At 38.9% G+C, this 25,403-nt stretch overlaps 1 protein-coding gene across 5 annotated transcripts in view; it reads right to left on the bottom strand.

Moving 5' to 3' along the window:
• Positions 1-25,403, bottom strand: part of MCCC1 (methylcrotonoyl-CoA carboxylase 1) — a 106,324-nt gene that overhangs the window by 28,790 nt on the left and 52,131 nt on the right. For all 5 annotated transcript variants that reach the window (XM_025374933.1, XM_025374930.1, XM_025374934.1 and 2 more), the window contains 3 exons: positions 12,180-12,291; positions 7,227-7,308; positions 450-577 (listed from right to left, as the gene is read on the bottom strand). In XM_025374933.1, the coding sequence (XP_025230718.1) occupies positions 450-577; positions 7,227-7,308; positions 12,180-12,291 (322 nt within the window). The remainder of the gene's footprint in view (positions 1-449; positions 578-7,226; positions 7,309-12,179; positions 12,292-25,403) is intronic.

Here is a 25,403-nt window from a genome sequence, read left to right as displayed (position 1 = left end):
GTATTTTGCATAATGCTGGGGTTTGAGCTCCTGGTGCACCCATCATTCAAACAGTGAACATGGAACCATTTAGGTAGTTTTTCAACCCTCGCCTCCCTCCCATCAAGACTGATTATTTTTTCTTTTCTTTTATTAAGATGGAGTCTCACTCTGTCACCCAGGCTGGAATGCAGCAGTGTGATCTTGGCTCACTGCAACCTCTGCCTCCCCAGCTCAAGCGATTCTCCTGCCTCAGCCTCCTGAGTACCAGCGACTACAGGCACCTGGCACCACGCCCAGCTAATTTTTGTATTTTTAGTAGAGACAGGGTTTCACCATGTTGGCCAGGCTGGTATTGAACTTCTGACCTCAGGTGATCCACCTGCCTTGGCCTGCCAAAGTGTTGGGACTACAGGCGTGAGCCACCACACCCAGCCAAGGCTGATCTTTAATAGAAAAAATATTCGCACTCTAAGCTGCCACTCCACCAAGTCAGTTCCTGTGATCATCTCAGTAACAGGATGTTCCACTTGCAGCCTTGTATTCATCTCCATGAAATAGAAATTATGTTTCGAGTCCATAATAAACTCCACAGTCCCTAAAAGATAAAAAACAATGGTCATATTCAATAGTGTATAATCAATCAGTAGCAAACCAAAATCTCCCATGATGCATCACATCAAGTTTTACTGCTGCCTTCATTCAATGGTAACACTTTGCATTTCATGAAGAAAACATCTCACATTTGCAGCAGCATGAGTCTTAGTCAAAAATAGAGAGCTGTATGAAATTTGGCAACGAAAAGGTATATTCGGGGTTGTGAGCAAATGGTAAGCCCAAATTATGAATCCGTTTCAGCTGCTGTAAAGTGAGAACAAGGGTGGACCACATGTTACTGCCTCAGAGCACCAAAATCCTGGGAGCCTCATAGCATGACATCCCATCTCACCCTAACCCCATGGAGAAAAAGAAAACTTTTTTTCCATGATTGTGGGCTCCGAGGAATTTCCTTTTAAAGTCCTTTGGCTGGTAACCCATTGAAAGATTGTTTGGCAACTAAACCTTATGTTAATATCTATTGGCATTCTATTAAGCTCTAAAAAATTTCCCCTAACTTTATTAAGGTTCAATTTTAGACAACAAACTGTAACTATTTTAAGTGTAGGTGTGTGATTTAGCAATTGAATACAATCATAGAACCACAATGAAACTACAGAACATTTCCATCATAAAAAAAGTTCCCTTGTTCCCATTTGGAATCAGTCCCTTCACTAAACCCTGGGATCCAGGAAACCACCAATCTGCTTTCTGTCACTATAGGTTTCCTAGAATTTTATATAAATGAAATCATATAGTTTGTAGTCTTCTGTGTTTCTGTGTTTGTGTGTTTTTCTCTTAGCTTAAAGTGAATACAATGTAAAATTGTTTTTAAAAGTGTGGTCACAACCCATTAGTGGATTTTAAAATCAATTCTTTTTTTTTTTTAAAGACGGAATCTCACTCTGTCACCCAGGCTGGGGTGCAATGGCGCGATCTTGGCTCACTGCAACCTCTGCCTCCTGGGTTCAAGCAATTCTTCTACCTCACCCTCCCTGTAGATGGGAACACAGGCGCACGCCACTATGTCCGGCTAATTTTTTGTATTTTTTGTAGAGATGGGGTTTCACCATGTTGGCCAGGCTGGTCTCGAACTCCTGACCTCAAGTGATCTGCCTGCCTTGGCCTCCCAAAGTGCTGGGATTACAGGTGTGAGCCACTGTGCCCAGCTTAAAATCAATTTGAAGACTCTTGGCATCTGATCCGGCATCAAGGAGCTTAGAAGTCACCACTCTGTCCTATCAAGTAAAAAGCTGAACAAGCTGAAAATCAACAATTTTTAAATTTGTCAGAGAAATCAGGTCACAGGGCAAGCTGCTTGTCCACAGAACCAGAGAGACAGACAACTGACAGGCAGATATAGAGATGCCATGAGGATAAGCCTGAGCTGTAATTGACAAATTCCTGGCAGCTCAGTGTGGACAACTCTGAGAGTTAAAAACTCCAAGGCGACCCAGTTACAGGAGGACCCCACACTTCTGTGAGTTTTACCTCTAGGAGCTCTGCCAGACCTTCACAGTGAATATCAGAAAAAAATCCTCCCATGCTTCCAGCATCAGAAGAAGGGAAATGCAACCAGTTTGAAATACACCAAAACATTCAAGGTTTGCCCTTGAGAAAAACTATTTTATCAGAGCCTAAACGATTGGGATTTTATCAGAGCCTAATCTCACTGGGGGAGGAGAAATACTCAACCCCAGCCTTTGCCAGACATCCTGTCCAATCTAAGGGGTGGAGGAGAACAAAACAAAAACATACTGGGAAGCGCTGGTGAAGTTCACACACCAGGGGCACAGGCTCAGCAAGACTGACATCCAATCATGGGACAGTAGAACACGCCCCCTCCAGCCTTATCACATTACAAAAGGCCTGTTTAGCAAAATTCTCTTTACCCAGTACACCAGGTCCATCTTTCAACAAAAAATTACAAGGCATACTAAAAGGCAAAAAACACAGTTCGAAGAGACTGAAGAAGCATCAGGTATGGCAGGAATGTTAGAATTATCAGACACAGAAATTCTAAACTGTGATTAACAGGCTAAGGGCTTTAATGAAAAAAGTAGACAACATGCAAGAACAGATGGACAATGTAAGCAGAGAAGTGAAAATTCTAAGAAAGAATAAAAAGGAAATGCTAGAATTGAAAAAAACCAAAAAAACAAAACCATAACCCTAACAGAAACGAAGCATGCTTTGTGGGGGGCTCATTAGCACATTGGGTATGGCAGGGGAAAGAACCTCTGTACTTCAGGATATGACAACAGAAATTTCCAATTCTGAAAAACAATGAGAAAAAAACCTTAAACAGAACAATACCTAGCACTGTAAGCCAACTACAAAAGGTATAACTACACAGAATGAGAATATCAGAAGGAGAAGAAAGGAAGGAATGGAAGTAATATTTGAAACAATAATAACATGTTACTGCATACTGTAGGCAACTGTAACACAGTGGTAAGTATTTGTATATCTAAATATATCTAAACCTAAAAAAAGTAATGCATTGTACTATGATGTTGCAGTAGCCACAATGTCACTAGATAGGAATTTTTCAGCTGCATTTCAATCTTATGGAACCACTGTTATATTGAACAAAATGGTGTTATGCAGCATATGACCATACTTGATATGCTAAAACAGGAGAGGAAATTGGATCATATAAGATGCTCAATTAAAACCATGAAAGGCAGAAAAAGTCTGAAAGATAAAAATAGGAAAAAGGGGAATAAACAGAAAACAATAATAAATATGGTAAATATTAATCAAAGTATATTAACAATCACTTTAAATGTTGAGGTCTGAATATACCAATTAAAGGACAGAGGTTGTTCGAGCAGATAAAAAAGCAACAGACAAATATATGTTATCTACAAGAAATCCACTTTAAATATAAAGACTTGTAGATTTAAAGTAAAAACAGAGAAAGATAGAATATGCTAACACCAAAGAGAGTGGGAGTAGCCATCTTAATTTTAGAGCAAATTTCAGAGCAGGAAAAGTTATCAGGGATGAGGGGTATTAAACAATGATAAAGGGGTAGACATAACAATTTTTAACATGCATGTACCTAACAACAGAGCATAAAATATATGTGGCAAAAAATAATTGTAAGGAGAAATAGATTAATTCACTATTATAGTTAATTCACTATTATAGTTGGAGACTTTAACACCTATCTGTTATTAAATAAATATGGATGATCCAGCAGGCAGAAAATCAATAAGGACATAGTTGAACTCAACAGCACCATCAATCAACTGGATACCACTGTCATCTATAGACTATTTCATCCAACAACAGCAGAACACATTCTCAAACTAGAAAGGAATATTCACCAGGATAGACCACATTCTGTAACATAAACCACGTCTTAACAAATTTAAAAGAATAGAAATCATACAGTGTCTGCTCTCAGAACGTAACAGAATTAAACTAGAAATCACTAACAGAAGGATATCCGGAAAATCCTAAGATATTTGGATATTAAACAACACACTTCTAAATGACACCTGAATCAATAAAGAAATCTCAAGAAAAAATTTAAAATATTTTGAATTAAATAAAAATACAACTTTCAAAATTTGAAGAATGTATCAAAAGCAGTGCATAGTGGGAAATTTATAGCATTGAATGTATATATTAGAAAAGAAGAAAATACCAAAATCGATAATCTAAGCTTATATTTTAATTAATGAGAACAGCAAATTAAATCCAAAGTAAGCAGAAGAAATAATAAAAGTTAAAGCAAAAATTAATGAAATTGAAAATGGAAAATCAATAGAAAAAAATCACCAAAACCCAAATTGGTTCCTTGAAAAGATCAATAAAATCAATAACCTTGGCTGCGGTGGGCAGATCACGAGGTCAAGAGATCAAGACCATCCTGGCCAAGATGGTGAAATCCCGTTTCTACTAAAAATACAAAAACTGAGCTGGGTGTGGTGGTGCGCGCCTGTAGTCCCAGCTACTCAGGAGGCTGAGGCAGGAGAATCACTTGAACCCCAGTGGGTGGAGGTTGCAGTGAGCCAAGATCTCGCCACTGCACTCCAGCCTGGTGACAGAGTGAGACTCTGTTTCAAAAACAAAACAAAACAAAAACACAGTAACCTTTAGCCAGGTTAACCAAGAAAAAAAGAAGAGAGAAAACACAAATTGCTAGTAACGGAACAAAAAGAGGGCTATCACTACAGATCCCATGGACATTAAAATGATAATAAAGAAATACGAATAATTCTATGCCCACAAATGTGATAACCTAGATGAAATGAACCGATTCCTTCAAAGACACAATCTGTCAAAACTCATACAAGAAAGAGAGAACCTAGGGCCAGGTGCAGCGGCTCATGTGTGTAATCCCAACACTTTGGGAGGCCAAGGTGGGAGGAATGCTTGAGCTCAGGGGTTTGAGACCAGCCTTGGCAATATGGGGGGACCCTGTCTCTACTAAAAGTTTAAAAATTAGCTGAGTGTTGTGGCACATGCCTGTAGTTCCAGCTACTTGGGAGGCTGAGGTGGGAAGACTGCTCGAGTTCAGGAAGTGGAGGTTGCAGTGAGGATAGGCTGGCATGGTGGCTCATGCCTGTAATCCCAGCACTTTGGGAGGCTAAGGCAGGAGGATCTCTTGAGGCCAAGAGTCTAAGACCAGCCTGGGCAATATAATGAGACCCTGTCTCTATAAAGAGAAATAATCTGAATAGCTATGTTTATTAAAGAGATTGAATCAATAATTAATAACCTTTCAAAAGAGCACAAGGCCAGCCGAGTATAATATAACCTAGACAAGCTTGAATATGGTGATGACTTTTTATATACAACACCAAAGGCATGATCTACAAATAATTGATATGCTGGACTTCATTAAAACTTAAAACTTCTGCTCTGTGAAAAGGAAAGTCAGCCGGGTGTGGTGGCTCATGCCTGTAATCCCAGCACTTTGGGAGGCCAAGGTGGGCGAATCACCTGAGGTCAAGAGTTCAAGATCAGCCTGGCTCACGTGGTGAAACTCCATCTCTACCTAAAATGCAAAAAAGTAGCTGGGTGTGTGATGGCGCATGCCCATAATCGCAGCTACTTGGGGGGCTGGGATAGGAGAATAGCTTGAACCTGGGAGATGGAGGTTGCAGTGAGCTGAGATCGCGCCACTACACTCCAGCCTGGGAGACAGAGTGAGACTCTCTCTCAAAAAAAAAAAAGAAAAAAAAAGAAAAAAAAGAAAGGGAAAGTCAAGAGAAGTGAAGACAAGCCTCAGACGGACAGGTTTGAAAAGGCACATCTGATAAATAACTGTTATTCAAAATATACAAAGAACTCTTAAAATTCAACAATAGGAAAACAAACTACCTGATTAAAAATGGGTGAAAGACCTGAACAGACACTTTATTAAAGAAGATATACAGATGGCAAGTATGCATATGAAAATATGTTCAATATTGTATGTCATTAGCGAAATGCAAATTAAAACAATGAGATACCAAATGACCCGAATCCAAAACACTGACATCACCAAAAGCTGTTGAGGATTTGGAGCAACAGGAAACCTCTTTTGTAGCTGGTAGGAATGCAAAATAGTACAGTCACTCTAGAAGACAGTTTGTCAGTTTCTTCCAAAACTAAACATTCTCTCACCATATGACTCAGTAGCACGCTCCTTAGTATTCACCCAAATAAACTAAAAAATTATGTCCATACAAAAGCCTGTTTGTTTCCAGGGCGTTTATAGCAGCTTTATTCATAATTGCCAAAACTTGGAAGCAACCAACACGTCCTTCAGTAGCTGAATGGATAATAAACTCTGGGACATCGAGACAACAAAATATTATTCAGCATAAAAAAGAAATGAACTATCAAGCCGTGAAAAGACATGGAGGAAACTTAAATGCATATTATAAAGAAACCAATCTGAAAAGGCTAAATACTGTAGGATTCCAGCTATATGACATTCTTGAAAAGGCAAAACTAGGGAGGCAGTAAAAACATGAATGGCTGCCGGGGTTTAGGGGGAATGGAGGGATGAATAGAGCACAGAGGATATTTAGGGCACTGAAACTATTCTATACCATAGTACAATGGTGGATACATTTCATTACATTTCATACATTTCATGTCAAAACTCACAGAATGTACACCACCAAGAGTGAGCCCTAATGTCAACTACGGACTTGGGTGATAATGATGCGTCACTGTAGGGTCACTGACTTTAACAAACGTTACCACTCTGGTACAGGGATGCTGATACTGTGGGAGTTTGTGTGTTGGGGAGTGTCGGCGGGGGACGGGGGTATATGGGAACTCTCTGTACTTTTTGCTCAATTTTGCTGTAGGCTTAAAACTGCTCTAAAAAATAAAGTTTATTAACTATAAAGAAGTAAAAAAAAATCAATCTAGTGATTTTAAAATAGAATACAAAATATCAAAACTCATATAATTAAGACAGGTACTGTTTAATGAAACGTTTGTTTCAAATATATATGTATGTAAAAATAAACATTTATGTGTACATACCAGGTCTCAATATCAAACGTATGTCTTACTGTGAATATGGTCAAAACAGCTTGAAAGCGACTGATTTAAAACTTGTGTTTCTCTTTCCTTTTAAAACATAAATTAATCACTGTTAATGTCTCTTCCATTAGAAGCAAATCTTAACATACCTGCTCCAACATAATTTACAGCTTTAGCAGCTCTGACTGCAGCTTCTCCCAGCTTTTTTCTTACTTCAGGTTTAATACCAGGCTATGAAAAAGATATTTAAATAAATCTCCATTAGTAGCTTGCCTTACTAGAAATTCCACTAAAATTCAATTCAGTCAGGTGTCACGTAATGATGTTTCTCAGTCAACGACAGATCACACATACAACAGTTGTCCCATAAGATTATAATGGAGCTGAAAAATCCCTATCACCTAGTGACACTGTAGCTGCCATAACATCACAGCACAGTCATTAGTCATGTGTTTTGTGGTGAGGCTGGTGTAAACAAAACGACTTCACTGCCAGTATACAAAAGTATAGCACAATCGGCCGGCCACAGTGGCTCACGCCTATAATCCCAGCACTTTGGGAGGTTGAGGCAGGCATATCACGAGGTCAGGAGATCCAGACCATCCTGGCTAACACAGTGAAACCCTGTCTCTACTAAAAATACAAAGAAAATTAGCCGAGTGTGGTGGTGGGCGCCTGTTGTCCCAGCTACTCGGGAGGCTGAGGCAGGAAAATGATGTGAACCCAGGAGGTGGAGCTTGCAGTGAGCAGAGATCACGCCACTGCATTCTAGCCTGGGTGACAGAGCGAGATTCCGTCTCAAAAAAAAAAAAAAAGTATAGCACAATGATGCACTGCATATAGTACTTTATAATACAACTACTTTTTTTTTTTAATTTACTATACTATACAATTCTAATAGTTACTTTAAAGTGTATCCCTTTTACTGAAAAAAATAAGTCACCTGTAAAACAGCCTCAGGCAGGTCCTTCAGGAGGTATTTCAGAAGGCGGCATTGTTATCATAGAATATGACAGCTCCAAAGATGTTATTGACCCTGAAAACTTTTAGTGGGACAAGATGTGGAGAAAAGAAAGTGACATTGATGATCCTGACTCTGTTTAGGTCTAATGGGTGTGATTGTGTCTTCATTTTTAATAGAAAAGTTTAAAAAGTTAAAACAGGCCAGGTGTGGTGGCTCACCCCTGTAATCCCAACATTTTGGGAGGCCGAGATGGGTGAAGCACTTGAGCCCAGGAGACTGATAACAGCCTGGCGAGAATCAAACCATAGAGCAACACGGTGAGCCCTCGTCTCTAAAAAATAAAAAAAATTGGCCAGGCATGATAGCACACCCCTATAGTTTCAGTCACTAAGGAGGCTGAGGTGGGAGGATCACTTGAGCCCAAGACGTCAGGGGTCTAGTGAGCCATGTTTGTGCCACTGCACTCCATCCAGCCTGGGTGACACAGCAAGACCCTGTCTTGAAAAAATTTAATTTAATTTAATTTAAAAATTTTAAAATAGGGGCCGGGTGCAGTGGCTTACGCCTGTAATCCCAGTACTTTGGGAGGCTGAGGTGGGCGGATCATGACGTCAAGAGTTCGAGACCAGCCTGGCCAACATAGTGAAACCCCATATCTACTAAAAATACAAAAATTAGCCGGGTGTGATGGCCAGTGCCAGTAGTCCCAGCTACTCTGGAGGCTGAGGCACGAGAATCACTTGAACTCAGGAGGCAGAGGCTGCACTGAGTCAAGACTGCACCACTGCACTCCAGCCTAGGCTACAGAGTGAGACTCTGTCTCAAAAAAAAAAAAAAAAAAAATTAAAAAATNTGAGGCACGAGAATCACTTGAACTCAGGAGGCAGAGGCTGCACTGAGTCAAGACTGCACCACTGCACTCCAGCCTAGGCTACAGAGTGAGACTCTGTCTCAAAAAAAAAAAAAAAAAAAAATTAAAAAACAGGAAAAAGGTTATAGAATAAGGCTATAAATAATTTTTTTTTTTTTTTTTTTGGAGATGGAGTCTCACTCTGTTGCCCAGGCTGGAGTGCAGTGGTGTGATCTCGGCTCATTGTAACCTCTGCCTCCTGGGTTTTTTAAAGCAATTCTGTCTCAGCCTCCTGAGTAGCTGGGATTACAGGTGCCTGCTACCACACCCAGATAATTCTTATATTTTTAGTAAAGACAGGGTTTCAGCATGTTGGCCAGGCTGGTCTCAAACTCCTGACCTCAAGTGACCCACCCGTCTCAGCCTCCTAGAGCCCTGGGATTACAGGTATGAGCCACCACACCTAGCCAAGAAAGAATATTTTCGTATGTCTGTATAATGTGTTTGTGTTTTAAGCTAAGTATTATGAAAAAAGAGTCAAAAAGTGAAAAAAAAATTTGAAAGTTTATAAAGTAAAAAAGTTACAGTAAGTTAAGGCTAATTTATTAAATATTTTTTATAAATTTAATTGAGTGTAAGTGTACAGTGTTTACCAAGTGTACAGTGATGTACTAGGTCTTCACATTCACTCACTGTCCCACCCAGAGCAACTGAAAATCTTGCAGGCTCAATTCATGGTAACTATTCCATACAGGTGTATCATTTTAATAATCTTTTATACTGTATTTTTACTGTACCTTTTCTATGTTTATATATGTTTAGATACACAAATACTTACCACTGTGTTAGAACTGCCTACAGTATTCAGTACAGTAACATGCTGTATAGGTTTGTAACCTAGGAGCAATGGGCTCTACTAGCAGCCTAGGTGTGTGGTAGGCTTTGCTATTTAGGTTTAAATACACTCTATGATGTTCACACGATTACAAAATAACCTAAGGACGCATTTCTCAGAATGTATTCCTATTGTTAAGCAATGCATGACTGTATTATATTTCTATGTATCAAATTCTGCATGAAAAAGGATAAAAAGTTGGCCGGGTGCGGTGGCTCACGCCTGTAATCCCAGCACTTTGGGAGGTCAAGGTGGGTTGATCATGAGGTTAGGAGTTCAAGATCAGCCTGGCCAAGATGGTGAAACCCTGTCTCTATTAAAAAATACAAAACAAAAATTAGCCGAGTGTGGTGGTGGGTGCCTGTAATCCCAGCTACTTGGGAGGCTGAGGCAGAGAACTGCTTAAACCCACGAGGCGGAGGATGCAGTGAGCCGAGGTAGCGCCACTGCACTCCAGCCTGGGTGACAGAGCAAAACTCCGTCTCAAAAAAAAAAAAAAAGAAGGATAAAAAGCTAATATTATATACTTCATCAAGAACTGTCCTATGCTAGTTTAACTATCAATATACCAAAGTTTAATGATTCTGCTACTAATTTCTATGCATTGCAGATATTACTCAGCATAATTACATATCTTTGTCCATTGTATCTACATGACAGCTTTTATAGCTATATGTCCACTTAAAATTATGTTTCAGGCTGAGCACAGTGGCTCGGGCCTGTAATCCAAGTGCTTGGGAGGCTGAGGTTAAAGGATCACTTGAAGCCAGAAGTTTGAGACCAGCATGGTCAACACAGTAAGACCCCATCTCTACAATAAATTAAAAAAAAATTAGCCAGGCATGGTGGCATGCACTTGTAGTCCCAAGTACTCTGGAGGCTGAGGGGAGGACAGCTTGAGCCCAGGAGTTGGAGACTGCAATAAGCTATGATCACGCCACTGCACTCCAGCCTGGATGACAAAGCCAGACCTTGTCTCAAAAAAACAAAACAAAACTATATGTATCAATATGGTAACTTTCAACAGTCCTTATTTTGCTTCAGGATGATAAGCAATCTGAGTGATGTGCCTAATGATTACCTTAAAATAATGGGAAACCTTGAGATTCCAAGTTAATAAGAAAGGTACATAAAAAGAAATATATGTCAAGAAGTAAACAAAGTTTTTAACTTTTTAAAAACAGTGCTATACAGATATAAATTTAAGTAATCACCACTTGAAAATAAGGCTTTACTGCAATTTCTATTGACATTTAATATGTCAATATTCATGGCATAACATATTCTGGTATAATATAGAATGGTATAATATATTCTACAACAGAAGTTAATATATTCTGCAACATAAATTAAAATTTGAATATGGTATAAGAATAATGTACTGATTAACCAGAAACCTCTGATCCCTGACTTTTTGGAAATAAATATATATTTAAAAAAACATCTATATAACATTGAACAAGAATCCATGGCAGTAGCAATCTCCACAGAAATGTAAATCCAAAATTAGGTAGTCCTAGTTGCAGGCTTTGACCCAGGTAATCACCTCAACCAATCAGGGGTAAGGCTCAAAGAGATGTAAACAAATAATGTTAAGCAAGCAAGCGCTGCCAAATGAGAGACCCTCTCATCTCTATAATATAACCAATAAGGCAGGAAAATCTCTCACATATTTTGGGAACATATGAAATGGTAATTAAAAAAGCCTTCTCCACAAAAAATACATTCAATTAACCAGACCATTCCATTGCAGTAATTAATTCTAGTTCATTACGATTTTCTGTATTTTTTTTTTGAGACGGAGTTTTGCTCGTTGCCCAGGCTGGAGTGCAATGGCGTCATCTTGGCTCACCGCAACCTCCGCCTCCCAGGTTCAAGCAATTCTCCTGCCTCAGCCTTCACAAGTAGCTGGGATTATAGGCACGCGCCACCAAACCTGGCTAATTTTGTATTTTTAGTAGAGTTGGGGGTTTCTCCATGTGGGTCTAGCTGGTCTTGAACTCCCAACCTCAGGTGATCCACGCACCTTGGCCTCCCAAAGTGCTGGGAATACAGGCGTGAGCCACCGCACCTAGCTGTTCATTACAATTTAAAATGTGCACTGAAACCCCACTATACAGCTTTTCACTGTAAATCAGATAGGTGAATCAGAGTAGATTTTCCCATATTTTATCCAGAAGGAACACGGCCCTGTTGTGTCTACCCCCAGAACATCAGTCTCCTCCTCATCCCCAATACCGCAGGAGGTCTTTTCATTACACTGCTATTAGGAAACAGCTGTCCAGCAGGAGTTTGAGGGGTGAGAGACACCAGATTCGCAGACTTCTGATGTGAAAATCAGAGTAAGATTCACATTATAGAGAAGCTTAGAAATTTCTTTCCAAGGTGCTTACCGCTGGGGCCTCCTCAATGATCTTCTGATGTCGTCTCTGCACACTACAGTCTCTTTCAAACAAGTACACAGCATTGCCATGGTGGTCACCAAACACCTGGACTTCTACATGCCTATATAAAAGCAAACACATGTTAATATATTTGTTAGGGGTGATAAATATCACATTCGTTAAGCTAAACTGTTAGGTACAACCACCAGGATTTCTCCACTTTTATTTTATTTAAGTAAGATCTGATATTTTGACCTCAAATTAGAGGTTATAGACTTAGAAAAAGAACCACAGGTCAAATGAGATGGCTTACGCCTGTAATCCCAGCACTTCAGTGCCAAGGCAGGCAGAATGCTCGAGCCCAGGAGTTCAAGATGAGCCTGGGCAACATGGTGAAACCCCAATCTCTACAAAAAAAAACTAGCCAGGCATGGTAGCACATGCCTGCAGTCCCAGCTACCCAGGAGGCTGCGGTGGGAGGATCATCTGAGCCCAGAAGGTTGTGGCTGCAGTAAGCTGAGATTGTGCCACAGCACTCCAACGTAGGTGACAGAGTGAGAGACCCTGTCAAAACAAAGAAACTGTAATCTTGTAAAACTCAGTGAAAACATTACCATTTGCAGGATGAATATTAAAGAGAAAAAAATCTCACTACATAAAATGGCAAGTAATAAAAGACATTTCTCCAACCTGAAGGAGAATGAATAAATGAATGAACAAATATTTTTAAAAGACAGAAAATAGAGACTAAAGTAGGGATACGTAACAAAAAGAACAAACTGTTAAAGAAAAGACTGATAAGTTTGACTACATTAATATTACAAATTATAGTCACTTCATATATTGTCAAAAGACCAATGAAAAATTTTTGTGACCTTTTGTTTTTAAGCAACTCTTACAGTTAAATTTTATGAAAATAGAAGACTGAAATTAAAATGGCTCATCCAGAAAAGTTAAATATATTAAATTAATATGGACCATTAGTATCTTAGAAACATACTAATAAAAAATCCTAATAAAACCCAAAAAAGGGCCGGGCACAGTGCCTCACACTTATAAATCCCAGCACTTTGGGAGGCCGAGGCAGGAGGACTGCTTGAACCCAGGAGTTCAAGACCAGCCTGGGCAACATAGTGAGACTGTTTCTTAAAAAAATTTTTTTTAAAATAAATTAGCCAGGCATGGTGGTACATGCTTGTAGTCCTAGCCACTCAGGAGGCTCAGGCGGGAGGATTCCTCAAGCCCAGGAATTCAAGGCGGCAGTGAGCTACGATTGTGCCACTGCATTCCAGCCTGGCTGATAAAGTCAGACCCCATCTCTAAGGAAAAAAAAAACAACAACCAACAAAGGTACTTACATGTTGATTATAAAATAGTAAAATTATGATAAATCATATTAAGAGTGAATGTACATAACCTTTGTGGAAATAAGGCTAATACGGTCTATTTGGTGAACATGAAAGCATTCTTCTCAGTACATTTGTGATACGGTCACACTGTAGTTCACTTCACCTATTCACTATCATAATACAGGGGTGATCAGCAAATATGTTTTCCTGTTGATTTTTTAAAATAAAAACTGTCAAACATAGAAGAGACAAAAAAAAAAAAAAAAAAAAAGGCCAGAAAGTTGTATAAATGTATTGCTTCAGTACAATAGGTCATTTCTATTCTTGTTTACTTCATGAAGTATGTTATTTAACCACTTCAAAGAATTTCTCTTCTTGTTGGGCACGGTTGGTGCACACTTGTAATCCCAGCACTTTGGGAAGCCAAGGCAGGCAGATCACCTGAGGCCAGGAGTTCGAGACCAGCCGGGCAACATGGTGAAATCCCGTCTCTACTAAAAATACAAAAATTAGCCAGGTGTGGTAGTGCACACCTGTAATCCCAGCTAATCAGGAGGCTGAGGCATGAGAATCACTTGAACCTGGGAGGTGGAGGCTGCAGAGGGCCGAAATCGTGCCATTGCACTCCAGTCTGGGTGACAGAGTAAAACTCTGTCTCAAAAATAAAAAAAATTTATCTTCTTGATATATCAACTTTTCTGAATGTTCCCGTTTTGAATTTTCTAACCTGTCCAATACATTCTCTTAATAAAATTCTTGGAGCTGATTTTTTCGTTTTGGATTTCTTGCCCTGTTGACTTTTCCTCTTTATCCATAAGCTATATAATCATCAAATACATTGTTGCCATTATTTTGAACAAACTGTTACCTGTTAAATCCATTCAGAATAGGAAAATATTCCTATGTTAGAACAGGAAAATATTTTACTTCCACCTATTCCTTCTCTAATTCTTTTCTATTCTTTATGTAGCTCCAAGTTTCTGACCAAAAACATTTTATTTCACTCTAAAGAACATCTACTAATATGTCCTGCAAGGCAGGTCTACTGGTGACAAATTCTCTTAATTTCTGTTTGTCTAAGAAAGTCTTTATTGCTCCTTCATACTTGAAGCATAATTTCATTGGATACAGAAGACTAGCTTAGTTGTTTTTCTCTGAACACTTTATATGTCACTTCACTCTGTTCTTGCATGGTTTCTGGTAAGATTTCTTATCTTTATTCCTCTAGTATTGTCGTTCCTTGTGGTTTCTTTCAGTATTTTCTATTTGTCTTTCTTTTCCTGCATTTGAAGATGATGTGCATAGGTGTACATATCTTGGTATTTATTCTTCTTGGTGTCCTCTAAGCTTCCTGGTTCTGTAGTTTTGCATCTGTCACTAATTTTGGAAAATTCTTGGCCATTACTACTTTAAATATCTCTCCTGCTGCTAATTCTTGTGGTATTCAAATAATGTGTTACATCCTTTTAAATTGTCCCAGAGTTCTTGGACATTCTGTCCTTTTTACTTTCATTTTCGTTTCTCCTTGCATGTCCGTTTGGGAAAGTTCTATTTATCTATGTTCAGGATCACTGATTCTTTTTGTAGCTGTGTCTAATCCACTGATGAGCCCAACAAAGGCATTCTTCATTTCTATTACAGTGTTTTTTATTTCTAGCATTTTCTTTTGATTCATTTTCAGTGTTCCCATCTCTCTGCCTGCATTATGCATCTGTTCTTGCAGGTTGTCTATTTGTTCTATTACAGCTTTTAATATATTAATCAGTTACTTTAAATTCCTTATCTGATAATTCCTAAATTTGTATCATATCCGTCTAGTACTGCTTACTTTGTTTTAGTCCGTTTTTTTCCCTTGCTTTTTAGCATGCTTTGTAATTGCTAAAAGTAGAACATGATGTATTAGGTAATAGGATCTGAGGTAAACAGTCTTTTAAAGTGAGGCCTTAGGGTAATCTGGCTAGAAAGGAGGCCGTGTTTAATGTCTGCAGTAGTTGTAGGTGCCAGATGTTTCCGTTTCCTCTAGTGTCCTTGTTGTGTTTTGTTTTTAATACCAGTGCCTCTGGTTTCCCTAAGAACTCCTTATTACATAGTTACAGCTCCTCCATTTGTAATCCATTGTTACTATATGGGAGTCTTGAAGACATGTGTCTTAGTCTTTTTATGCTGCTATAACAGAATACCTTAAATTGTGTAACTTATAAACAACAGAAAATTATTTCTTACAGTTTTCAGGCTGAGAAATCCAAGATCAAGGTACTGGCAGATTCAGTGTCTGGTGAGGGTCCGTTCCTCATAGATGGCATCATGTTGCTGTGTCCTCACATGGAGGAAGAGGGAAGGGGCAAATAGGTTCCTCAAGCTCTTTTATTGGGGGAACTAATTCCATTCATCAGGGCAGAACACTCAGGACCTAACACCCACGAAAGGCCCCACCTCTTAATACATTAGGGATGGGGGTTAGGTGTCAACATGTAAATTTTGGAGGGATACAAACATTTAGACCATTGCAACCTGGTAGTGGGGTGTGGGGCAGGGAAAGCACTCTATAAACTTATGATTAAATCTCAAGTCTTTTAGTGGTTCTGTGTTTGTGCTGTGAAGTGTTTCTAAGTTTTTTTTTTTCCCTCCCCTTAGGTGAAATGGGAAGGCTAAAGGGGGTTGTGGTTGGCTAACTACCTTCCCCCTGAACAAAAAAGGCTCTGGCAACATCTCCCTTGGAGTTACAATTTCTTTTGTTATGGAGAATAGAATGCTCTAGATCTCTTTCAGATTGGTTACTTTTCCCTTCTCAATGCTGTAAAACATGAAGGATTTTTTTTCTTCTTGGATTTTTACTGTGGGAAGCTGATGAGGTTCTTGGAGGCAAACCCCATGAAAGTAAGAGGTTCCTCTAAGACTGGGTCCCAAGGAGTTTCTCCCTTGCACACTGGCCCACACTTAGCCTCAGCCATTTTTCAAAATTCCCACGTAAGTGTTAGGGCTCCAGCAGCTTCTGCTCCAGGTAAACTGATCTGGCTGTGACTCACTGTACTTGCATGCTTGTCCAGATTTTAGAGTGAAGGCTTGTCCCATGGCCTCAATTCTCTGATGGTTCTAAAGCCACAGACTTTCATTTTGGTTAGCCTTTTTCTTGCTTTTTGAATGTGACTGATGACTTTCAAGCTCTTTACATGTTAGAGCTGAAATGTTTGTTTTTCTAATTCCAATTGTAAAATTCTACCATGATATGGTTTGGCTGTGTCCCCACGCAAATCTCATCTTGAATTGTAGCTCCCCATAATCCCCATGTGTGGTGGGTGGGACCTGGTGGGAGGTAACTGAATCATGGGGGTAGGTTTTTCCCATGTTGTTCTCGTGATAGTAAGTCTCACGAGATCTGATGGTTTTATAAAGGGTAGTTTCCCTGCACAGGCTCTCTTGCTTGCTGTCATGTAAGACATGCCTTTGCTCCTCCTTTGCCTCCTGCCATGATTGTGAGGCCTCCCCAGCCATGTGGAACTGTGAGTCCATTAAACCTCTTTCCTTTAATAAATTACCCAGTCACAGGTATGTCTTTATTAACAGCATGAGAACAGACTAACACATACCACTTCTGACTCTCCCTCATCTTTTAGCTGCTCCAGGTAAGAGCAAACACTACAGTAGGGATTCCAGGTTATGAAGGGAATGTGTGGGGGCCACATCAAGAGCACAGAGCAATTCTTGCCTGAGTTTTGTTTTATTTTGTTTTGAGATAGAGTCTCACTCTGCTACCCAGGCTGGAGTGTAATGGTGCAATCTCGGCTCACTGCAACCTCTACCTTCCAGGTTCAAGCGATTCTCCTGCCTCAGCCTCCCGAGTAGCTGGGACTACAAGCGCATGCCGCCATGCCTGGCTAATTTTTTGTATTTCAGTAGAGACGGGGTTTCACCGTGTTGCCCAGGCTGGTCTCGAACTCCTGAGCTCAGGCAATCCACCCTCCTTGAACTCCCAAAGTGCTGGGATTACAGGCATAAGCCATCATGGTCAGCCTTGTCTGAGGTCTTAGAAGTTGGAAACACTTTTCCTTTGGCTGCTTATAAGGGAAGTTCAATGAAGATCTGTGTTCTGTTAAGATTTCTGTAGTTATTAAATCAGTCTTATTTATCTTTTTCTGATTGACCCTTTTCTGTGCAGCTTTATCTAACTTAGAGTTTCTGGAGCACAGCGTCTAGAAGTGTCTGAGAACCAGGTGGTGCATCAAATCCCAGCTGCCCTAATTCAGCCACTGCCAGAGTATGGCCAAAGAGACAGACAGATGCAGCTGAGTCCTATCATGAGCGCCTTGATATTTTCTGAGAGTCTTAACATTTTCATTTTCATATTTATTTTATTTATTTATTTATTTTTAAGGCGCAGTCTTGCTCTGTCGCCCAGGCTGTAGTGCAGTGGTGTGATCTTGGCTCACTGAAAGCTCCGCCTCCTGGGTTCATGCCATTCTCCTGCCTCAGCCTCCCGAGTATCTGGGACTACACGCACCCAACACCACACCTCGCTAATTTTTTGTATTTTTAGTAGAGACGGGGTTTCACTGTGTTAGCCAAGATGGTCTTGATCTCCTGACCTCGTGATTCACCCACCTCGGCCTCCTGAAGTGCTGTGATTACAGGCGTAAGCCACCGTGCCTGGCCCCTATTTACATTTTTAATCCATCTAGAATATGTATTATATATGAACTGAGGAAGAAATCTGATTTCTGTTTTTTCTTCCCAAATAGTATACTTTAAAGGTGGTTTCTTATCCCAGTCTTTAAGATGTATTAAACAGTTTTGATAAGATTTGTGAAATATCTTGATATCGACTCTTCTCCATTATCAGCACCATTTTGACAATCTTCTGGCACTGCATTAGTTCAACAGGTAATTATTTAGCAGGACATAAAGGACACACGGTATGATTATCAGGATATTTAAATGTTATTACTAGAGGCTATTCTCTCTATGAAGTAGCCATTCTTTATTCCTTTACTTTCTTAATAAACTTGTTTTCACTTTACTGTATGAACTCACCCTGAATTCCTTCTTGTGTGAGAGCCAAGAATCCTCTCTTGGGGTCTGGATCAGGACCCCTGTCAGGTAACATCTTTCTGGTGACCACAGAAGGAACAATACTAAGGAAATCCTGACCCAAAGGCTAACTTTGGGTAAGTACTGGGGTCTGGTAACGTCTTTCTGATGAACCATGGAAGGGATGATACAGAGGAGACCCTCCAACCCAAAGACTGCAGCACTGATTGGCCAACTGTGGGTAAGTGGGGTGCATATACCTGGGTAAAGAATGGGATTGGGTTACAGGCCCAACTTAGTGGAGTTAAAGTCTCTCCTAAGACAGAGTGGGTTAAAGGCCCCTCTCAATAAAAGGCAAGGATGCTTGACTGAACTTGGGTTTGAAGCCCAACTTAGGAAGGTTAGATTCCTTCCTAAGATTTAGGGGGTTAGAGGCCCAACTTAGGAAGGGTAGATTCCTTCCTAAGATTTAGGGGGTTAGAGGCCCAACTTAGGAAGGTTAGATTCCTTCCTAAGATTTAGAGGGTTAGAGGCTCCTCTCAGTAAAATTTCTCTTGGCTAAGAATGGGTTTGGCACTACGGATGTTAACTGCTATTCTGTTTGAATTAATCTGCCTTGCACTCTTTGCTGATGGTGGTAGGTGACAGGATTAGGCATGTACAGGATGGTGGGATATGGGGAGCTTTTAACTCCCCAAAAGGAGAAACTTGAGAGCTGAAGGAACTGCTAGAAAAGATCCCTTCTTAACTGACAAATGGCCACCTGAACTTTTGATTTAGAGTCAGTTGCAATGGTTGGGTCTTTCTCTGGCCTCTCTGAGCACCTTGCCTTCCCCGTCCTGCCACAAAGCAATGCTTTTCTTCCTTCCCTTCCCTTTCTCTTTCTGTGCAAACTGATTGAATGAATGGCAAAAATCACTGTTTATCTCCTCTGTAAAGTTTTGATTAATAAAAAAAGGATTTGTGAGGCTAGTCTTAAGCTGTAGTGAATCTGGTGTGCTTTGTGTGTCTTTCTGTATTGTTCTGTCATAGAGATGGGTACCTTAGGATAAAACACAGGCTTAGAACCCCATAAGCCCACTGTTTAAGATGGCCCAGCAAACTAGTCAGTTATAAACTTTGCTGCAGGTCCCTGGGAAAAAAACTGGATGAGGTTTCCCTCTTGTCTTCTATGTCCTTGGGACATGTAACCATGTAACCATGTGGCCTAGCTTTGTCTTTTCACAATGGTGGTCCGGGTTCAGGGTTCAATTCCTGGCTTAGGGAATGAGTCCTTTTTTTCTGTTTGTCTGTGTATTTATATGTGTTGTGTGTGTAATATGAAAGAGCTTTGATTAACTGGTTTAAAAATAAGTGCTTATATCAATTATTTTGTCCGAAAAGCAAAAAGTATAATGTCTTTTAGTTTACGTGATTTAAGTAATTTTTGAGAAATTGAAACAATTCTACACGTAAGGTGTGTATAGAAAGTGAAATGCGTTTTTGGTAAAAGATTATAAGAAGGCATAGGAATGTGGATTTTTTTTGTCTAGATTAAAAAGTTAAAGGATGGTTTTAAGTTAGATAAGATAAAGCTTAAGGTTTAAGCAAGTTGTGGAAGGTTTGTAAAAAATTAATCTTTGTAAAAGAAATTGTGTGTGTGAACATATTGTCTAAAGTTAAAGGGGTATTCAGGTTTTCTGTAAATTGAACATTGGAATAAAAGCACAACAGGTTTTTCTTAGAGCACTAATCTGCTCTTTAACAAAAATTTGTAAAGGATTATAAAAGGTTTATAAGAACCTCACTTTATGGTCAAACATTAAAATTGGGTAGATATGTCTATAAGGTTTTATTGAAAATTGGGTTTAACATTAACAGTACAGTTATGTAAAGGTGAAATATGGCATAAAAGTCATAGAGGAAGCAGTGTCAAATGTGAAACAGTGTTTAGCTTTCCTCGGGCTATATTTGTATAAATATGTTATTAGTATGTGTTCCAAAATAATGGGAAACTCCTATAATTCTGATATGACTTAGTGCACCTTATCAGTATAATTATAATTGTTACACAAAACCATTGTATGCAACAGAGGTAACCAAATTTCTTTGTCAATTGTGTTTTTAACTGTGGCTGTCCTAAAACTTTTTGTCATCCATAGACAATTATTTTGTTTTGATCCTCTTCAAAAGGAGATGATTATTATTATTATTATTATTATTATTATTATTTTGAGACTGAGTCTCACTCTGTTGCCCAAGCTGGAATGCAGTGGTACAATCTCAGTTCACTGCAACCTCTGCCTCCCAGGTTCAAGCAATTCTCGTGCCTCAGCCTCCCAAGTAGCTAGGATTACAGGAGCGTGCCACCATGCCTGGCTAATTTTTGTGTTTTTATTAGAGACAGTGTTTCACCATGTTGGTCAGGCTCCTGACCTCAAGTGATCCACTTGCCTCAGTCTCCCAAAGTGCGGGATTTACAGGCATGAGCCACCAAGCCCCAAAAGGTGATTTATAATCAACTATACAACTCTAATAGGTGTTCTTGAATGCAGGTTTCATTTAACTTTGGAGATTGTGACATTAGAAAAGGGAAAGAGAAACTTTCAGGACTGTCATGGAAAGTTGACATGTTCATGTATATCAAGCAAAACAGAAGTTAACCGTATGGACTAAACTAATAGAAGTCTGAAGTAACCTTTTTTGACTTGTTGCTTAAAACATTGCTGATCCTGTTTTGTTCTTCAGAGTCAAGGAAACTTTTAAGTTATTCACAGCTTTTTAAACAATTAAGCAATGTACATACTCATAAACAAAATTTGGAGCATATTTGTTCCTCTCTGATTTCTCCAGAATTTGGAAATTACTTATGAGTATCTTAACTTATGGCAATATAGTTATTTGCATAAATGTAGTAAGAATCTGCTTTCCTTTGCAACGGGGCACAATTGGAGAAACTACTGGTTATTTTGCCCAGGCTTTGACTGGAATGGCATGCTTTCCTTTAAGGAATCAAACTTGACTTGTAAAGCTAATAAAAGCCCCTGGGGAAAACTGGCCTCGTACCTTGTCTACACAGTCTCTATACAGGGTTCCTAACCTGTAGTAAGTAAAGAATGTCACTTTCTGACAGACTCAGGAGCCCCAAGTTATCAGGAGACCTCAAGAGGAGAGAAATTTACCCAACTCATAGGTATTTGAGGGTATAAATCCATGGCTGGGCTTGGCTTAAAAAAAAAGTCTTCTCTGAGATTTCTTATGGAAGAGTTCTATCAAAACTAATTTTAAAAGCCTATATGGCAAACAATTATTCTTGCTGCACTTTGTACAAATAATCAGGCCATGTATAATAAAGCAAATCAGCCTTACCATGATTTGTCTTTAGTAAAAATGGGAAACTGGAGAGAGAAAAATTGTGTTTCAAGAACTATGGTACATTTGTTATTGAATTCTGGTTTCATCAGTTGTTTTTGAGATTTCCTGCAATTTAGACTAACCCTGCTTATTCCTGTGGACCAACCAGTGATCTCTGGATGCTACTGAGAAGAAACAGGAGGGATTGGTAAAGCAAAAATCTGGATCAATACTCTAATCCTGGGCATGTATTGGAATCACCTAGCAACCCCATATCAGCTTGGTTCCAATAGTTGCCCAGTTCGTGGAAAGTCTTCTAATTTAGTTAACTTGGGATAATCTTGCTTATTTTGCTTTACTGTTGTGGAATATATTACTGTTGTACTCTTTGTGTAGAAATGCAGGATAAGCTTACCAAATGTTTTTTTAAAAAACACGCATTAATCTTCCAGACATCACCTTTTGTTGGAACTCAAGAGTTATGAGTGGCTCTTGACATACCGATGCTTTCTAACTAAGCTCCTCTCTATCCTGAACACAAGAGATCCTAATAGTTAGGCAGGAATATCATCGCCCCATTCAGCCTGAAGAAGTTACAGAAGATGGATCTTTGTCCCTCTGCAACCCTTAGGATTAAGCGTTCTCTTACAAAAGGGAATGGGGAAATGTCAGAGGCATTTGAACTGGAGCAACTCCCATCTTGAATAGGAGCTGGGTAAAATAAGGCTAAGACCTGCTGGGCTGCATTCCCAGTGGCAAGTTAAGGCATTTTTAATCACAGAAAGAGATAGAAGGTCAGCAAAAGATACAGGTCATATGGACCTTGCAGATAAAACAGGTTGCAGTAAAGAAGTTGGTTAAATCCCACTAAAACCAAGATGGTAACGACAGTGACCTCTGGTCGTCTTCACTGCTACACTCCCACCAGCGCCATGACAGTTTACAAATGCCATGGCAACATCAGGAAGGTACCCTATATGGTCTAAAAAGGGGAGGCATGAATACTCCACCCCTTGTTTCGCATATCATGAAGAAATAACCATAAAAATGGGCAACCAGCAGCCCTTGGGGCTCCTCTGTCTATGGAGTAGCCATTCTTTATTCCTTTACTTTCTTAATAAACTTGCTTTTAATTAAAAAAAAATTATTAATAGAAATACAGAATAGAAATAGAGTCACACAATGTGCCACACAATGACATTCAGTCAATGCCAGACTGCATATATAATGGTGATTTCATAAGATTATGATGGAGCTGAAAAATTCCTATCATTTAGTGACATAATAGCACAATACATTACCTTTCCTATGTTTTGAGATGTTTAGATACATAAATACTTACCACTGTGTTACAAATGCCTACAGTATTCAATACAGAAACCTGTTGTACAGGTTTGTAGCTCAGGAGCAACAGGCTATACCACAGCTTAGGTGTGTATTTGGCTATACTATCTCAGTTTGTGTAAGTATACTCTATGATGTGTGCACAACAATGAAATTGCCTAACAATGCATTTCTCAGAATGTATCTTGTCATTAAGCAACATGACTGTATATAGAAATATTAATAATAATTAGGAGAATACAATTATGGGCTGTTTTCCATCTTCTGCCTTTTCCAAAAGTTTGTAATGTATTCATATTATTTCTACAGTTCAAAAAATATTACTGATGCCTGTTACAAGGAAAGTGGTATGCCCGGCAATACATACAAAAAAGTAAAAATGTATATACTACCAGGTCTTTGATTCCCAGGGGCTTTCCAGCTATTGGGGGAATAAATTACAATGTGAGGCAATGTATGGCTAACATTTCATAAGTAAAGAACTTACATATTCAAAAAATGTTGCAGGCATTGAGTTACATAGTTACTGAAATAAGCTATTGATGTCTCCACAATTCTAACTTAAGAGCATACTAATTTGGATGGCTAGCCTATTCTTTCTTGAAAGGAAGCCTTCAATTTACCTCAGAAATGCCTTTTTTTGTCTTACTTCCCACTAACAGATGGCATAGGCTGTGTTCTCCTCATCAATTTACCCATTTTAAGACTGACTTCTTTTTTTTTTTTTTTACTATCAAATTCTAATCGAATTTCATTTACTATGCCATGCTCAGGACAGTTCTCAGTTTTATAGGGCCTGAAACGAAAAACAATTTGGGGGTTTCCTTCAAGGAGAAGAATACAAAACTGCAAATACAAAATTAGGTCAGGGTCTTGGAAGAGGTTAATGCCAAAGAAGAGCCTGAAGCTTCAAGTCTGTTACCTTTAAGGTAAATCTCTTTCCAGTCACGGTTCCCAAATGAATTATTCTTTTCATTTGACTTACAGGTCAAAAAAAAAAAAAAAAATATATATATATATATATATATATATATATATATATATATATATATATAAATTTTTTAACAACTGTCATAAAAATCTATGAAATGAGAAACTTTACAATCAGCATCTTAAACAACAAACATGAAAATAAAATTCCAGAAAAAAAAAAATAGGGATTCACATTGCATTTGCTATAGTGGTACCCAGAGAAGTAGCTTAGTGCAGTGGCTTAGATATGAACTCTGGAGTCAAACTGCCTGGGTTCAAATCTCAGCTTTACTACTTAACAGCTGAATGACCTCAGACAAGTAACACAACACAACTACTCTGTAGCTTAGTGTCCTCACCTGTAAAATGAAAACAGTACTTACCTAATGAGATTGTTGTAAGAATTATATTAGAATTATAAGGACAGCAAGATTATTTAGCATGTGTAAAATACTTAAAATCTGGCACATGGTAAGTGCAATATAAGTGTTAGCTCCTATTATTAGTAGTATATCACTTATAATTCAATTTAGAAAATTACTTCCATTTCCTGAGCATCTCAACTGACAGAGTTCTATAAATATAGCTGAATTTATTACAATAATTTGCTAATATTGAAAAAACTCTAAATTTCATCAACAAGAAACATACTGAATGAATTAATGGTATATTAAGATCATAGAACCACTAGGTCACCAACAAAAAGAATGAGGCTGATCTATAATTACTGACATGGAAAGATGTCTGTGATAATAGTATTAGTAAATAATATTAGTGTATAAGATTCTATTCACTGGCCGGGCACGGTGGCTCACGCCTGTAATCCCAGCATTTTGGGAGGCTGAGGCAGGCAAATCACAAGGTCAGGAGTTTGAGACCTGCCTGACCAACATGGTAAAATCCCATCTCTACTAAAAACACACAAATTAGCCAGGCATGGTGGTGTGTGCCTGTGATTCCAGCTACTTAGGAGGTTGAGGCAGGATGACCACTTGAACTTGGGAGGCAGAGGTTGCAATGAGTCGAGATCATGCTACTGCACTCCAGCCTGGGCAACAGAATGAGAGACTCCATCTCAAAAAAAAAAAAAGAAAGATTCTATTCACTGTTCTCAAGTATGTATTTTGTTTGCTGTGTGTGTATATATATATATATATATATATATATAGGTTTCCTTTTTTTTTTTTTTTTTTTTTTTTTTTTTTTTTTT

The sequence above is a fragment of the Theropithecus gelada genome, chromosome 2, assembly GCF_003255815.1.
Source record: "Theropithecus gelada isolate Dixy chromosome 2, Tgel_1.0, whole genome shotgun sequence".
Classification (NCBI taxonomy): domain Eukaryota; kingdom Metazoa; phylum Chordata; class Mammalia; order Primates; family Cercopithecidae; genus Theropithecus; species Theropithecus gelada.
Note: the sequence above shows the minus strand (reverse complement) of the source record. Positions and strands in the feature narration are given on the sequence as shown.